At 35.6% G+C, this 13,941-nt stretch overlaps 1 protein-coding gene across 1 annotated transcript in view; it reads right to left on the reverse strand.

The window, feature by feature from the left end:
• Positions 1-4,073: 4,073 nt before the first annotated feature.
• LSAMP (limbic system associated membrane protein) overlaps positions 4,074-13,941 on the reverse strand; it is an 800,294-nt gene continuing 790,426 nt past the window's right edge. The window contains exon 7 of the mRNA XM_027867837.1: positions 4,074-4,570. Within this exon, the coding sequence (XP_027723638.1) occupies positions 4,473-4,570 (98 nt within the window). The 3' untranslated portion in view covers positions 4,074-4,472. The remainder of the gene's footprint in view (positions 4,571-13,941) is intronic.

Here is a 13,941-nt window from a genome sequence, read left to right on the forward strand (position 1 = left end):
CTATTGTCAACTAAAAGTTAAAGGAAGTATCTTTGGGCAGTGAAGACTCAGTTTTATGGATGGTTGAGTTTCATTTTGTATACAAAGGGCACTTCTCTTGACATTAAGTATATTAGCCAGTCAGATTAATTGATGAATTTCACTCCCTTCAGCATACTATTTCCATGCAGTTGGTTCTTTCCCACGTACTGTTTCATGCTTCATTTGCTAATGGACTTGATTCCTGAAGTGACAAACAGCCAAGTGATGAGCCAAATAGTAAGTGACCCCTTGCTAAGATTCCTTTTTCCTAGATGCCTGCTTCCTGGCTCCTCTTCTTTGCTGACAAATCCTCAAATTCTCTTCTCCAGGCTCAACACTTCCATTGAATCTCTAATCTGCTTCTTTCTATGTGCAAGCAACAAAGGACCAGGAAAAGATCTTGTTGAAGAAGGGGGAAGGAGAAGGGGAGAGCATGAAACTCTTCTACTTTATACTTCATATGTGGACAAGAAAAATCAAAATTAGAAAGAAAATCTATGAGAGCAGATCCTTCCAGAAAACAGAAATTTTTCATTAGAATATGTATCAGGCACTGATAATATGTGTATCATTCTATTTGGAGGCATGCTATCATAATCTATTACTAAAGACAATTCCAACTTTCATCTAAATGGATTATTGACTAGGACTATTCTCTTGGACAGGGATAGGGTGAGTGAGGGGTATTCATTTTTGAGTGAACGGATAATGATGGAGTTTATTCTTTCTTTTGGGGGTGTCAATGTGGAGTGATTTCTTATTTTCTGATAAATGTATTAAGACTTCTTTCTTCAAAGATTTTAAACACGTAGGCAAGAGATTTCTAACCTAATCTTGACTCACTTTGTATAAAGGGCAAAACGAAAGTCCTGATTTATCATCATATTGATGCTAATCAGGAACTGGGATTTTGGTTAAACTAGGTTTCTTCTCAGATTAGGTCAATCATTTGATCACATCAGCTACCACCTCTTGCCAATGACCATATTCTGTTTCTGCCTCATGCAGAAACTCCTTTTATTGTGATTGAAGTGTAAGGGTTTTTTTAAAAGTATATTGACACAAGGCAAAAGGAAATGGGGTAGAGCATTTGTATTGATGGCTATTTGGTACCCCATTTCCCATTCTGTGTTTTAGAGCTGAGGGAATAAAGTCGGCAGGCCCCAGAAAAAGGCTAGTGAAAGAGCACCTAAAATTTAAAAGGGTGTTAAGCTAGCAATTCACCCAAATGAAAAAAAAAGATTTGTTGTCTTATACTGTAATGTATTGTATTACATTATATTACAGTGCATTATATTGTATTGTATTGTGAACTATATAGCATCATGTCATCTCATCTCAGTTAGATTGACCAAAACTTCTCCAGGACTATGAGGACCTAGAGCAAAGTCAATTCACTGTTTGCCAGTCTAAATTTCCAAACATTCCTAACCATGAATGGCTAAAGTTCAGCACAGTGAATAACAATTACCTGAAAGAAGTTAGCAGCCAAGTTTTTTGTTTTCTTCTGTAAAAGGAAACAAGTTGCATGATCCTTCCTCAACATTATGACTTTACACTATGTAAACTATGGGTAACAACTCTTGTTGAGTAACTCAGTCCAATTGCCCATAACTCAGGACTTGTTGATTTCTAGTCCATTCTCAAGGAATTAATCTGTTACTTTCTCACTCTTTTGATTTTAAAGTACTCAGAAGTTTTGACTCTTAAACAAACACTAATGCTTGGGATGTAAGAGATGAGCCACCTAGTTAGTTGTCTCTCTTTCTCTGACCAAATTCCTATCTCCAAAAGAAATACTTAGGAGGGGCAGGTAATGAAGGGCTTCTCATGGTGATGATTGCTTGCCTGAGCAAACACAGTAAAACAACATGCTATATTTCAAAGAGATTTCTTAGCATCTACACAGAAGAAATGCCTTTTTTTTTTGAAGTTTCTATCTATAAAATCTATCAAGAGAAGAAATTTATAGCATGGCTTTTCTCTTTAGTGTGTTATGGATTACAGGGTGAGACTTCCTTCAATCAAAAAGGATGAAAAGTTCTTCTTTTAAAAAAAAAGTTTTTCCTCCTCTAATTGCTAGTGGAGATAATACATTTGGTCCTACTCTAATCCAATCAAAATTGATTCAAAGGACACCAATCTGTTCTGAACTGTTCAGAAACTCAAGCAATTTCAAGCTTTTTCAATACATTTTACTGGCTTGCTTTCTATGGATATTATTGTCAAAGAACCATTGTTTGTCTTGCTTCTTTCCTAATCATTACAACTTTATTGGTACTATTGACATTTCTGCCCAGAGGCATAATTCAGATCTCCCAACCTCTTTTTTTTTTCTTTAATGAAAATAGTTCAAATTTCTAATTGCCTTCTATGCTAAGGGTACATTCCCCAACTTGTCTTCCTTCATTCTTCTGTGGGAAACATGAGATTAAATCTTTAGACTCTGAGGAAGATCATGTCCCACAGCATCCATCACAGAAAACACAAGCTAGCAGGCAAGATCACTAGTACTCAATGTCATGGAGCCCATTATAAAATTAATCTTCAGGCTACTAAGAATTGATGGGGTTGCCAAAAGCACCAAAAGAATCAAAGAGAAATTAAGCAATTGAATTCTGTGTATTGTTAAATTCAACCAGTCGGTCACCAGATAAAGACTTTGTGGAGGCATGTGGAAGGAAGTTATTTTTTGTTTTTCTTTTTATCCTATGCTTCATACAGGGGCTTCAACCTATGCGTTTGGAATATGGGTCATGGGGCTTCAGTATTTACAAGTTCCTTGATTACTTTGCAGCTGCCAAAGATTCCTGCTCCACTTGATCACTCTTTATTTGATCCAAATTATGAAACAATCATTATCCACATGTTCAATCCAAGGGAATTGGTCAGGAGTGGCTGGGTGGGGAATCTGTAATGTTATATGACCAATAGGGAGGGGCAAAAGGAGGGAAGTTCAGGTGATCATAGGGCTCATCATTCTACAGTTATGAATTAGCACTTGGTGACTTCCCTGCTTCTCCATATATTCTGTACACACCATACCTACTACAGTGGGAGGACAGGGCACAGCCAGCACAATGTCACTAAATGTTTGAATTTTCTCAGCCCCATGAAGCAAGAGCTAAGTCAGAATTCTTCCCCTCCTAGGTAGCTCAGCCTATGTTACTGATTAACTCTTCCCTATCCGTCACCCCATCTGTAGTAGGCACTTTCAGTAACAGTGATATTCTGGGTTCGGATGATGGGTATAAAAGGAAGCTTAGAGCCCTGCCCCTGGAGGGAACCCAGCTTCACTTCCTGTTTGAATGCACACTGATGTCATGTGACAGCCACTAATCTAATGCTTTTTGGTTAGATTTGGGATGGGGGTGGAGGAGTGGAGTGGAGAAAGGTATTGCGAGGTGGGCTCTTCCATGCTATCTTAACAAGTGAAATTCAAGGCAAACTCCAGTTAGGCTGCCACTGAAGCGTCAGACACAAGGATCTACCACCTTCTCCACCATCTTTCTGAGCAACATGTCAAAACCGCATTTCACAATTACAATGCAGGACAATTATCCACAGCACGATGAGTCTATGTACATATGGACCATTCCCTTGGCATGCTTTAGAGAGAGAGACACGCGCACACACATATACATCCACATGAGAGAGAGACCTGAGCACGCTCACACACAAAGTGAAGAAAATCAAAATTAAAATGTCATTTCCTAGCATCAGCGGCATGACTTGAGCTCAAGGTGGTAGCATCAGGGAAGGAAAAGGAAAATAAAGAAGATAAAGGGGATAGTACCAAGGATTATAGAATAGGGGAGAGGGAGAATGGATGGTTTAGGAAAAGGGAATAAAGTTAAGAGAGAGAGGGTGGGGCATGCCAATGAGAGGCTATTCACAAGACACCAGTATGGATTATTTTGATAGTCTGAATTGGCTGAGTCAGTTCAAAATGACCAACTGGAAAAAAAAATTATATAAACACCAAAGGTAAGACAACTTTTCACAGATGAAAAAGGATGAAGAAAGGAAGAAAAAAGGGAGAAAACAATTATCTAACATTCCTTTTCTTTTTCTTTCCTTTTCCTTTTCTTTCTTTCCTCTCTTTCATATCTAAAGAACACTTGAATGTCCTCAGCATGATGTGGTCTTTACACAGCAACCAATTGTTCGTACACACACGCGCACACACACACACACACACACACACAAACACACATACATGCACAGTGGCATTTTTCCACCAAGTTGTTTTCAAATTTTTACTTAATGAATTTGACTTTTGAAAATGTTGTAGATACTTTGTTGTCATATTTTTTCCCCTTCACTTCTGAACACACAAAGTTGTAAAAGAAATGGTCCTCCCCCCTTGCTCTCTCTCTCTTTCTCTCTCTCTCTGTCTCCTGTATGGCGTATTTTTGTGTGTTGTTTTTTGTTTGTAAATTTTTATTCTATTAACATTTGCTGAGTAGGCAGAACAGGGATGCTGCCAGCAACCACAGTGGTACGGCCAGGCTGATTGATCCATTTATTCCTCTCACTGACCCAGGTCCTGCAGGGCAAGAAAAAGAAAAAAAAAGAAAGAAAATATTAGAACCAGTAGAGATTTCCTACCTTTCAAATACATTTTAGCATCAGATTCAGCAGCTGTATTAGGCCCTGGTGCCTAATAGCTACTGTCCTTATGTCATAGGACATCTAACAGAAACCAAGTGGCAAGGAATAGTTGCAATGCCCCTGTAACAATCTGGATATCAATGCACTCATGATCCACTGAGGTTCAGGCTGTGCTTTCTGAATCCTGCTAACTCTAGATAGTGCCCTAAGTTGGTGGTCACCTTCAAATTCCACATGGTACAGTATCACCCTGTCTAAACATCCTGCTTTGCTACAGGACTTCAGATGCCAGTCCTCATTATAATTCTATACAATGATGACCGTCCTCCAGCAGCCAGACAAGGGCTCCTCTGGGACCAATTCATCACAGCATTTCAATCAATAAAACATGGAACCAATCAGTGAATCCCTTGTTTCCCAAGGGAGGAACAGTAATTATTTATTTGTTAATGAGGAGGGAGAATTATTTCAAAGGAATATTTATATTCAAATGGTAGCATACCAGAAGAGTAAAAAGGAAGGTAAAGAAACATAGAATGTTAGAGGAGAAAAAAGAATTATAGCTCAATCTAGTCCAAAAGTCTCATTTTACAGATGAGGACAATGAGACTCAATGAAGTAAAGCAGCTTGAATATTGTTATATAGTTATGAGTTCAGCCAAGAAACTAGATCTCAATTCCTTTTTCAGTGTTTTTGCCACTGTACTACCCATGTGTATGTCTCTCTTTTTCTTTCTCTGTCTTTCTCCTGTATCTTTGTTTATCCCTTCCTCTGTCCCCTCCTCCCAATCATCTCTTTATCTCCTTGAAAAGATATAGAGAAGTTAATAGTGTCCAAGGACTGAACAATGGATATAATATTGTCCTGATAATCAAAAAAAGGTGAAAGAAGGCAGATTATATACCATACTGTCCTGTACTCTACTATACTCTACTATACTATGCTATAGCATACTATTCTATACACTAATTAGGTTGATTTGAATTATTGGGAAAATTTTAGAATGTATTGTTATATATTATATCTATATATTTTGGAGGAGATAATGGCTAGGGCATGAAACAGATTGTTGGAAAGGGGAAAGAGGATGACTAGAAAAAAATACTAAAGTTATATTAGGTGCAACCTTAAATACCTTTCTCTAGTGTTCTTCCATTCCACTTCTTTTAGATTGTTTTAATGGCCAGATTAAATCCAGAGATTTTCTTATTGCCCACTTGGATTTGCTTTGGTAACTACTGTATTTGTGTACTTAAGAATGGGTTCTCAAATGAGAAAGTACTGTCACTGGGGATGTGGATCCCTGAATTGATGGGAGACTTGAGAGAGAGTGTATAAGTCAACTGCTATTTCTCAGGTTCTGAGTGCTTGTATGTATAATGTAAGGGCACTCAATATGTGGATGGAAGCAAATGAGTGTGTACACACACTAGAGAGGTCGGCAAATATAAGTGCTCTAAAAATGAAAAGGGATATAAAATAATGTTAAGGGATGCTCCCTTGTCATTATTTAATGTGGAGAATAAGAAAGTGAGAAAACACAGGTGTCCCCCTCTTCAAGCTAGATCTATGATCATCCTTTCAGAAAAAGATTAACAATTGCATTCCATTTATTTACATAGTAAAAACTCTTGTGCTAAAGCACTAAACTCTCATGCTAAAATATTGGTTTCTATGTCAACATTTGCTTGCACATGACTTTTCAGGAAAATATCTATTTCAAAAAGAGAAGTATATCAGTATATTAATACACACAATTATGGAAATTTAAGATGGACTCTTCAACTACACAGTCAATTCTCTATTATCCCAAATGGATTATCCCAATTGTAAATTTCTCATGATAAGACTTCCTTTTAAATCTTTATGGATTTTTTTAAACCTACTTTGCTTAAATACTGCACTATAGAATTTTATAAATAGAGTGACTAGAAGAAAGGAGACCGGGGTTTTAATGTGCTATCCATATGTAACTAAACTGGCGACCTTTGGTAGATCACTAAAATCCTCTGGGTCTAATTTTTTGTCGTCTGTTAAATGAGCAAGTTGGACAAGATATTTTGAAGATATCTTCTATTTCTAGCATTCAACTGAATAACAGATCTTGAAGATCGTTTATTCCATTTCCTTCTTTTTTGCAGATTGGGGAAATTAGTCTGAAAGAAGTTATTAGCCTAGTCATAATGCTCATTAGTAAAAAGGATAGAGACAAGACCAGATTTCTTGTCTCTCTTCAGGGCTCTCTTCATTATGATGTGCTATATTTTATTGATGTGGGATCATTAGATCTGGAAGTAAAGGGGGTATTATAGATCATCTTGTTTGGCTCCTTAATTTAACAGAAGAAGAAACTGAGACACAGAGATGTTAAATGATTCATGAAAAGTCACATAGGTAGTAAGTGGACAAGATAATATTCGAACCCAGGTCTTCTGAGTCTTAATCTGGTTCCTTTTCTATTGTGCCATATTACCTCCAAAGGAATTATTAAAATCATAGATAAAAACTGGAAAATCATGCAGGAAGTTCTGATTTCGCTTCACTATTTGTCTTGGATATAAAATAATGGAACTGGAAATTAGAGGGGACATGCCAGTGTGGGCCACATAAACAAAACGGTGAAAGAGGGAAAAGTTGTCAATAATAACTGTTATCCAGACTTCCAGCTCCTCCAAGAGCTCTGGATCTTTCCCTATGGCAAATATGAAATCCACAGGGAGAACTCTGTATTCCTATACAAAAGATAGTCATTGTAAATATTTTAAAAAGGAAATACACTCACACATTGCTGATAGACTTACACATTGTCAGATTCTTTGTGAAGGCAAATTAGCCTTTACAAAAATAATTAAGTCCTTTGACCAAACAATCCCATTATTGAGAAAATGTCCTGAGGGTTTTTATAAAGAAAAAAAAAGATACATGTTAAAAAATATAAATAACGGTATTGTTTATAATTTCAAATTCCAATAGAATATAATTCTTTTAGAGTATGCATTAATTATCAATTTGTGTTTGTATCCTCAGAACTTAGTACAGTACTTTGCTCATGATATTCATTTTAAAATACTCTGTTGGAAGAAGGAAGGAAAGAAGGAAAAGAACTAGAAACAACCCAAATGTTCAATAGTAGCTAAATAAATTAGGGTATCAATATAATTGAATGCTATATCATTACAAATGATAAGTATGAAAAATCTAGACATAGAAAGAATTATATGAAATACTGTGAAGTAAAGAAAATAGAATCAGAAAAACAGTATTTTACACATTTACTGTGGCTGTGTAAAAGTCAAAATATATACACAAATATAAAGTTGAATGCCTAGAGAATAGGAGGGAATCTGTAAGGAATTGTGAATGTTTAATTGGTTTTGTTGTTTAACATTAAGTATGTAAGTTACTAAGAGTTGTTTAAAATTAAATTATTATTAATAATTTTTTTAAAAGGAGTGATTATCCTATACCCAAGAGAAAGTAGCTAGTGTCTTAGAATCTCTTTTTGGGAGAGGGTGGGCAACATGGTTTCTTGTGGTGCAGAAAAGTCACATGCAGAATGCAGGGGCTATAGAGGTCTAGAATCAAGTGTCATTTTCACTATGCCCCAATGCCTTTAATTTAGATTTTTATTTTAATTCTAGGTCATTAGGAAGTAGTAGAAAGGACCTTTAAGTTAAATTATTCATTTCCTTGTCCCTGTAAACATTTGCCAGATTGTTTGCAGAAAATATGTAGGGAAGTCCATCTCTGATCCTTTTTTTTATGGGTCAGAGAGTTTGATGCATTTCAGCCCTAGAATGGAGGACAAGGAGCTCCAGGAAAAAATTAAGCAGAATGGGGAAGATGAAAAGTCTGAACTACTTGTGAAATTCTCAGGATATTAGAGAAACAATGTAGTACAGTTGAAAGCTAGGACACCTGACTTGTTTTTTTTTTTTCAGCTAAAGACAAGATACCTGAATTCTAATCCCAATTCAGACCCTTAATTTCTAGCTGTGTGATTTTAAAGAAGTCATTTATACTCTCAGAGCCTCCTTTCTCACATGCATAACATGGGTACTGCCTAGCAAATAAGACTATTATTAGGAAGCACTTACCAACCCCAAAGTGCAATATAAATTTTAAAATTATATATGAAATTTAGCATGTATTTAGGATGGACATGTTTGTAACTGATGTTTAAACAACAATTATTATTTACTAATACAGACTTGTGACTGCGTAGTGAATTTGTATGGTTCTCATTTCTTCTTCAAATATTATTGGGAGTTGATTGAGTTCACAGCATATAATGCTGTTCTGGTATCATATGAAGAAATATCACAAAGCTGTATGTTTGTATCTACATTGCTACATATATGTGTGTGCATACACACACACATATATATTATATGTACATATTACACGTAATATGTACATATTATATATATATCTATAATTCATGTATATACCTCAATAGGGAAGAATAAGTAGTCTGTTCATTATTTGTATTTTGGTTTATACTCTATTCCAAAGGCAAATGGTTTAAGGAAGGACTGCTTTTCTTCTTAATGAATATAAGTTGGTCTATTCACAAATAGAGGTGAACTTTTGATTCTTCATTATAGTTCAAGACAAACAACCATCCTTTGCAAATATTTTGATGGATTAACAGATATAATTGGGGCAGAAAGTCTTAGATTAACTTACCCTTAAGAATGGAAAAGTCAACAAAGATAATTTGCCAACTTGAAAAAAAATATTCTTTTCAAACTGGAGTTTGAGCCTTTAGCTATAAAATTGATGCACTAATATACTGTGTTGAGAGATATCTAATGTAGATGAATTTAGGACTAATATTAGAGACAAAGAGCAGCATCTAGAGGAAGGAAATTAGGACGGTGAAGAAATAGCTTCATGTCATAAGAGTAATAGTTGAAGAAACTGGCCATGTTAAGCCTGGAGAAGAAAAAACAGAGAAGATATGATAGCTTGTCTTCAAGTATTTGCTGGGCTGTCATGTGAAAAGGGGTTAGATTTTTGTTTTGCTTGGTCCCATGGGGCAGAACTAGAAAAATTGATAGAGGTTGAAAAGAGATCAATTTAACCTTAGTGTAATGAAAATTTTTCTATTAATTCAAGCTGTTCAGAAGTGGTTTTGGGTTACGTGCCTTCTCTGATAGAGTGGTCCTCTTCATCAGTGGTCTTTGAATGAGGACTTAATGTGCATTAAAAATTATCCAATTTAGGAATGAGTTGGAGTAAATAGTCCCTGAGATCTCTTCTAATTTTGAGATTCTGTGATTCTGTGATCTTCAAATCTCACCTTAGAAATTAGAACAGGCATGGAGACTATTGAAATAAGTACTGGGTGACTAGGGAGAGGGGGATCGGCTATACTACCTTAAGTACTGGTTCTGTCACTGATTTAAGACTAAATCACTTAACATTACAAGGAAATGTTCATTTGTAAAGTGAAGTGGTGGGATTAGAAGACCTCTTAGGTCAATTGTAGGCTCCCAAATTCAGGGACTCCTCAAGTCCAGGTGAAAGGATTTGCCCAATGGTTACTTTTTTAAAGTTCTGGTTGAAACTAGAACCCAGCCTTCTTGGTCTAGTACTTTTTCTGCTAATTGATGGGAAGTAAGAACTGAATAGATACTCTGAAAACAAAAGTAGGAATCCAAGATACTAGGGTATACACAGACCCTGGGCCAAGACTTTAGACCTCTGATATTTGAAAAGAAAAGATAAAGGATGACTAGAGTAATACATAAGATAGCTAATCAACACCAACAAGTCAATTTTATGAGTCACTGGTCATGACAAGTGTTTAAAATGTTTTTGAAATGGAATATAATTTTGCATGAAGAATTTAAATGGATATACACAAAAGATGAAGGAAAGGTGAGGCAATTAAGTATGACACAATACTATAAGAATAGAGTCAGAAAAAAAGCTCAGAATGAGTCGAGCCTGATGATGAATACCTAGAAAAACAACAAAAAATGATTTTTAAAAACTATGTTGAAGACACAAAACTTTCAAAGAAGGGATAGGACCACTGTTAAAGACAGATAAGAAAATAACATTGGATGACAGAGAAGGCAGAATAACCCAGCTCTATTTTCTCTTCCAAAGAATTATCTTTGCATTGAAAAGAAGAAAACAGAAATAGTCAGTGGGGAATTTAAACCCATGTTTTAAATTGAAGATGTGGTATGAGATGACTTAGCTATCTTTAATAAGTACCTATCAGTATAAGCAGAGATAATTCATACAGAGTTGGACAAGTGCCAGGAGTCAAAAGATAGACAAATTTACTACTTTTTTTTTAAGAAATAAGGAATGTTCTTCACATTAGAGATTGGTTAACTTACTACCTGTATTTGAAAAATAACTCTGATACATATTACCAAAGGCATAGCTTATAAAAAAGCAGATAGTGACCATAAAAAGAGCTCAGTCTGAGTCTACCAAAAAAAAAAGATCATGTTGGATTATCATATCCTTTTTTTTGACAAGATCATTAGTTTGGCAGATCAGAAAAATAATGGAGAAATCTTATACTTGGGATTCTTTCAAGGCATTTGACAAAACTTCTCATAATATCCTTGTGGGCAAGATGAACAAGATACAGGCTATAGATAATAGAGTAATCGTGTAGATTTGGAAATGTTTGAACAATCAGATGCCAAAAGTAGGATTAATGGACTGAAGCTGATCAAGAGAGAGGAGGTCTGTAATAGAGGACCCAAGGACTCTTTCTTTACCCTTGTATTGTTCAATTTTTCATCAGTAGCTTGAAGAAAGAGATCTTATTCTTAGTAAATTTCAAAATAACCTGAAGCTGGGAGATAAACCAAATGTGTTAGATAAAAAGTATCTATGTCTAAAAATATAAATGTCAGCTTAGTTTGTTGGGTAGAATCTACTATGATGCCCATACCTAGTAGGTGTGCCATTTATTTTCACTGATGGAAAAAGGAGGTAATCTACCCACAAAGGGTTCTATGTTACTCCTTATAGGTATGAAAATGATGACAACATTTACTGAGGGCAGATGTAAAGTTCTCCACTTGGGCACAAAACAATCAATTGAATAAATATTGGCTAGAAGAGGGAAGTGCTCATTGGTTTACTAGTTTATGTGAAAAAGGCTTAGGGGTTTTGTAAAATGCAAGTTCAAAATTTTAGTCCAAATTTGACATGACAGAAAAAAGGAGTATTGTGTTCATTTCTAGACCCCATATTTTAGGAAGGACAGTGACAAACTGAAGTATTCACAGATAAATGCCAAGATGATAAATAGGTAAACTAGCATGTCTTATGAAAATGGGGAAATGTTTAGCCTAGACACGGGAAGACATGGATTATGTGTTTTTCTTTCAAAGTTGTGAAAAGCCTGACAGCTTTTATATTATAGAAGATTTTATATTATGTTGTATGTTCTATTTTACTATAATTTATTTTATATTATAGAAGCAATCCCTCTCATTCTGACATCTTGGGGAAAAAACTAGGAAAAAAAGAGGCTAAAGTTGTTGAGAGGTAGACTTCAGTTTAATACAAAGGAAAAAATTCTAATCATTTGAGCTGTATAAATATGGAATGGGCTATTTGGTAAAATAGTAAATTCTCCATCACTGAAGATCTCCAAATGGAGCCTGGATGAGCATTTTTTGGTTATAGCATAGAAGAAGGAATTTCTTTTCAGATATAACATGCTTCCTAATTGTGTGGAAATGACCCTGGGTTCCTAAATGATATGTCAGAATATCACAACTTCTGCCTCGCTCTGTAAAGCTAATATATCTTCCATTATGGGCCCCATGGTGAATTATATGTTTGTTATTTAAGGTCCAGCTGAGGTAAGTTCAAAAATGTTCTTTACCAAATGGGTCACAGGGTCAATAATATTTTTGGCTGTAATCGCTAAGGCTCTCAAAAAATATCTTTTAAACTAAATTGAGGTGGTGAACTGTATCAGTGGAGAGATTACCTATGCTGACAAAATTACTGGTCCTTAAAGTATTGAAGTAAGGTCTGGACTAGATGAATTCTGATGTCCCTGCCAAATTGGGGATTCTATTCTTCTATCGGTGGGGGTCAGCATTACGGTGAGAAATGGTATAATTTAAGGAATGTAAACGAATGAGTCATGAATTTTTTTATTAGTTTGTTTGGTCATACTGTTTAATCGTACTGTTCGGTTAATCATACTGTTGCTTATGAAAGAGAATTTGTGGCTAAAGGAAAGACTCTTGGCAATGTGGGAATAGTGGGATAGTATCTACAGTGATGCAACTGTAATAAGTCTCTTTAAGTGATTGTCTGAGACACATTGTATAGGACTTTGAATGTGCATAGGTCCTTTGCTTCTACATTATGGTAGAGGACAAGTCAGGATTTGTTCTGTGAAGTTTGGATTCAGTCAAAGGGCCTCACCTGAGAACCTAGAGAACCACATGTGGCCTTGAGGCTGCAGGTTCCCTACCCCAGGCATAGGACTAAGGTTAGACAAGGGTCTGCTTTTGTAGAGCAAAGTATTTAGGTAGGGTATCCTACGCAGAAGGAGTAAAACAAGGGACTTTAAAATATTATATTTTATAAATGCACATCTTCTAATATCAAAGTTATCTTCTATTTGGTTTATGAGTATTATTTTTCCATTTTGCATTGTCCCTGTGTATAAAAGTAATTCTTTTTTACTTTTAACTTTACTTTCTTGCTATGACTACATCTCTAAATGAAAATTAACTATGTTAGCAATAACACAAAAAGGAAGAAAAAGGAGAAGAGAGATCAATGAGCGTTAGTTTGCTTTACCCTGAATGCACTGACCTACTTTTCAAGATTTCACTGTTAAAAATACAAAGAAAGGTCAAGATTTAGTAAACAGCTAGAGAGGCAGAGAGGAAGATGTCTGGATGCTTTCCATATTCATGTGATTGTATCTAATTTTTTCCTAAATTTCTAAGTGTGATGACTCTAAATAACTTCATTGGTGCTCCTTGGCTATTCTTTTCCTCTTGAATTTTCTCATTGATCACAGATTGATGCTGAAGTGTAGTTTGATTTCTTTAACTAGACCACATAACCTAGGAAGCAGAGCAAAGCTAGCTTTGTAAAGACAATCCTTTTAAGAGGTGACCAAAAGAATGAAAACAAAACCAGAGAAAACCCCAAATGGCATACCACGTAACAACTGCTGAGTAAAGCAAGAAAACTGTCGTAGGCCCCCGTGCATTTTTTTCCTCCCTCTTTTTGTTTCCTCTTACCCATTCTTGTATTGGGTGCCACTGTTAATAATAATCCCATTGCAT

Source organism: Vombatus ursinus, unplaced genomic scaffold (assembly GCF_900497805.2).
Source record: "Vombatus ursinus unplaced genomic scaffold, bare-nosed wombat genome assembly UNPS02001419.1, whole genome shotgun sequence".
In the NCBI taxonomy this organism is placed as follows: Eukaryota; Metazoa; Chordata; class Mammalia; order Diprotodontia; family Vombatidae; genus Vombatus; species Vombatus ursinus.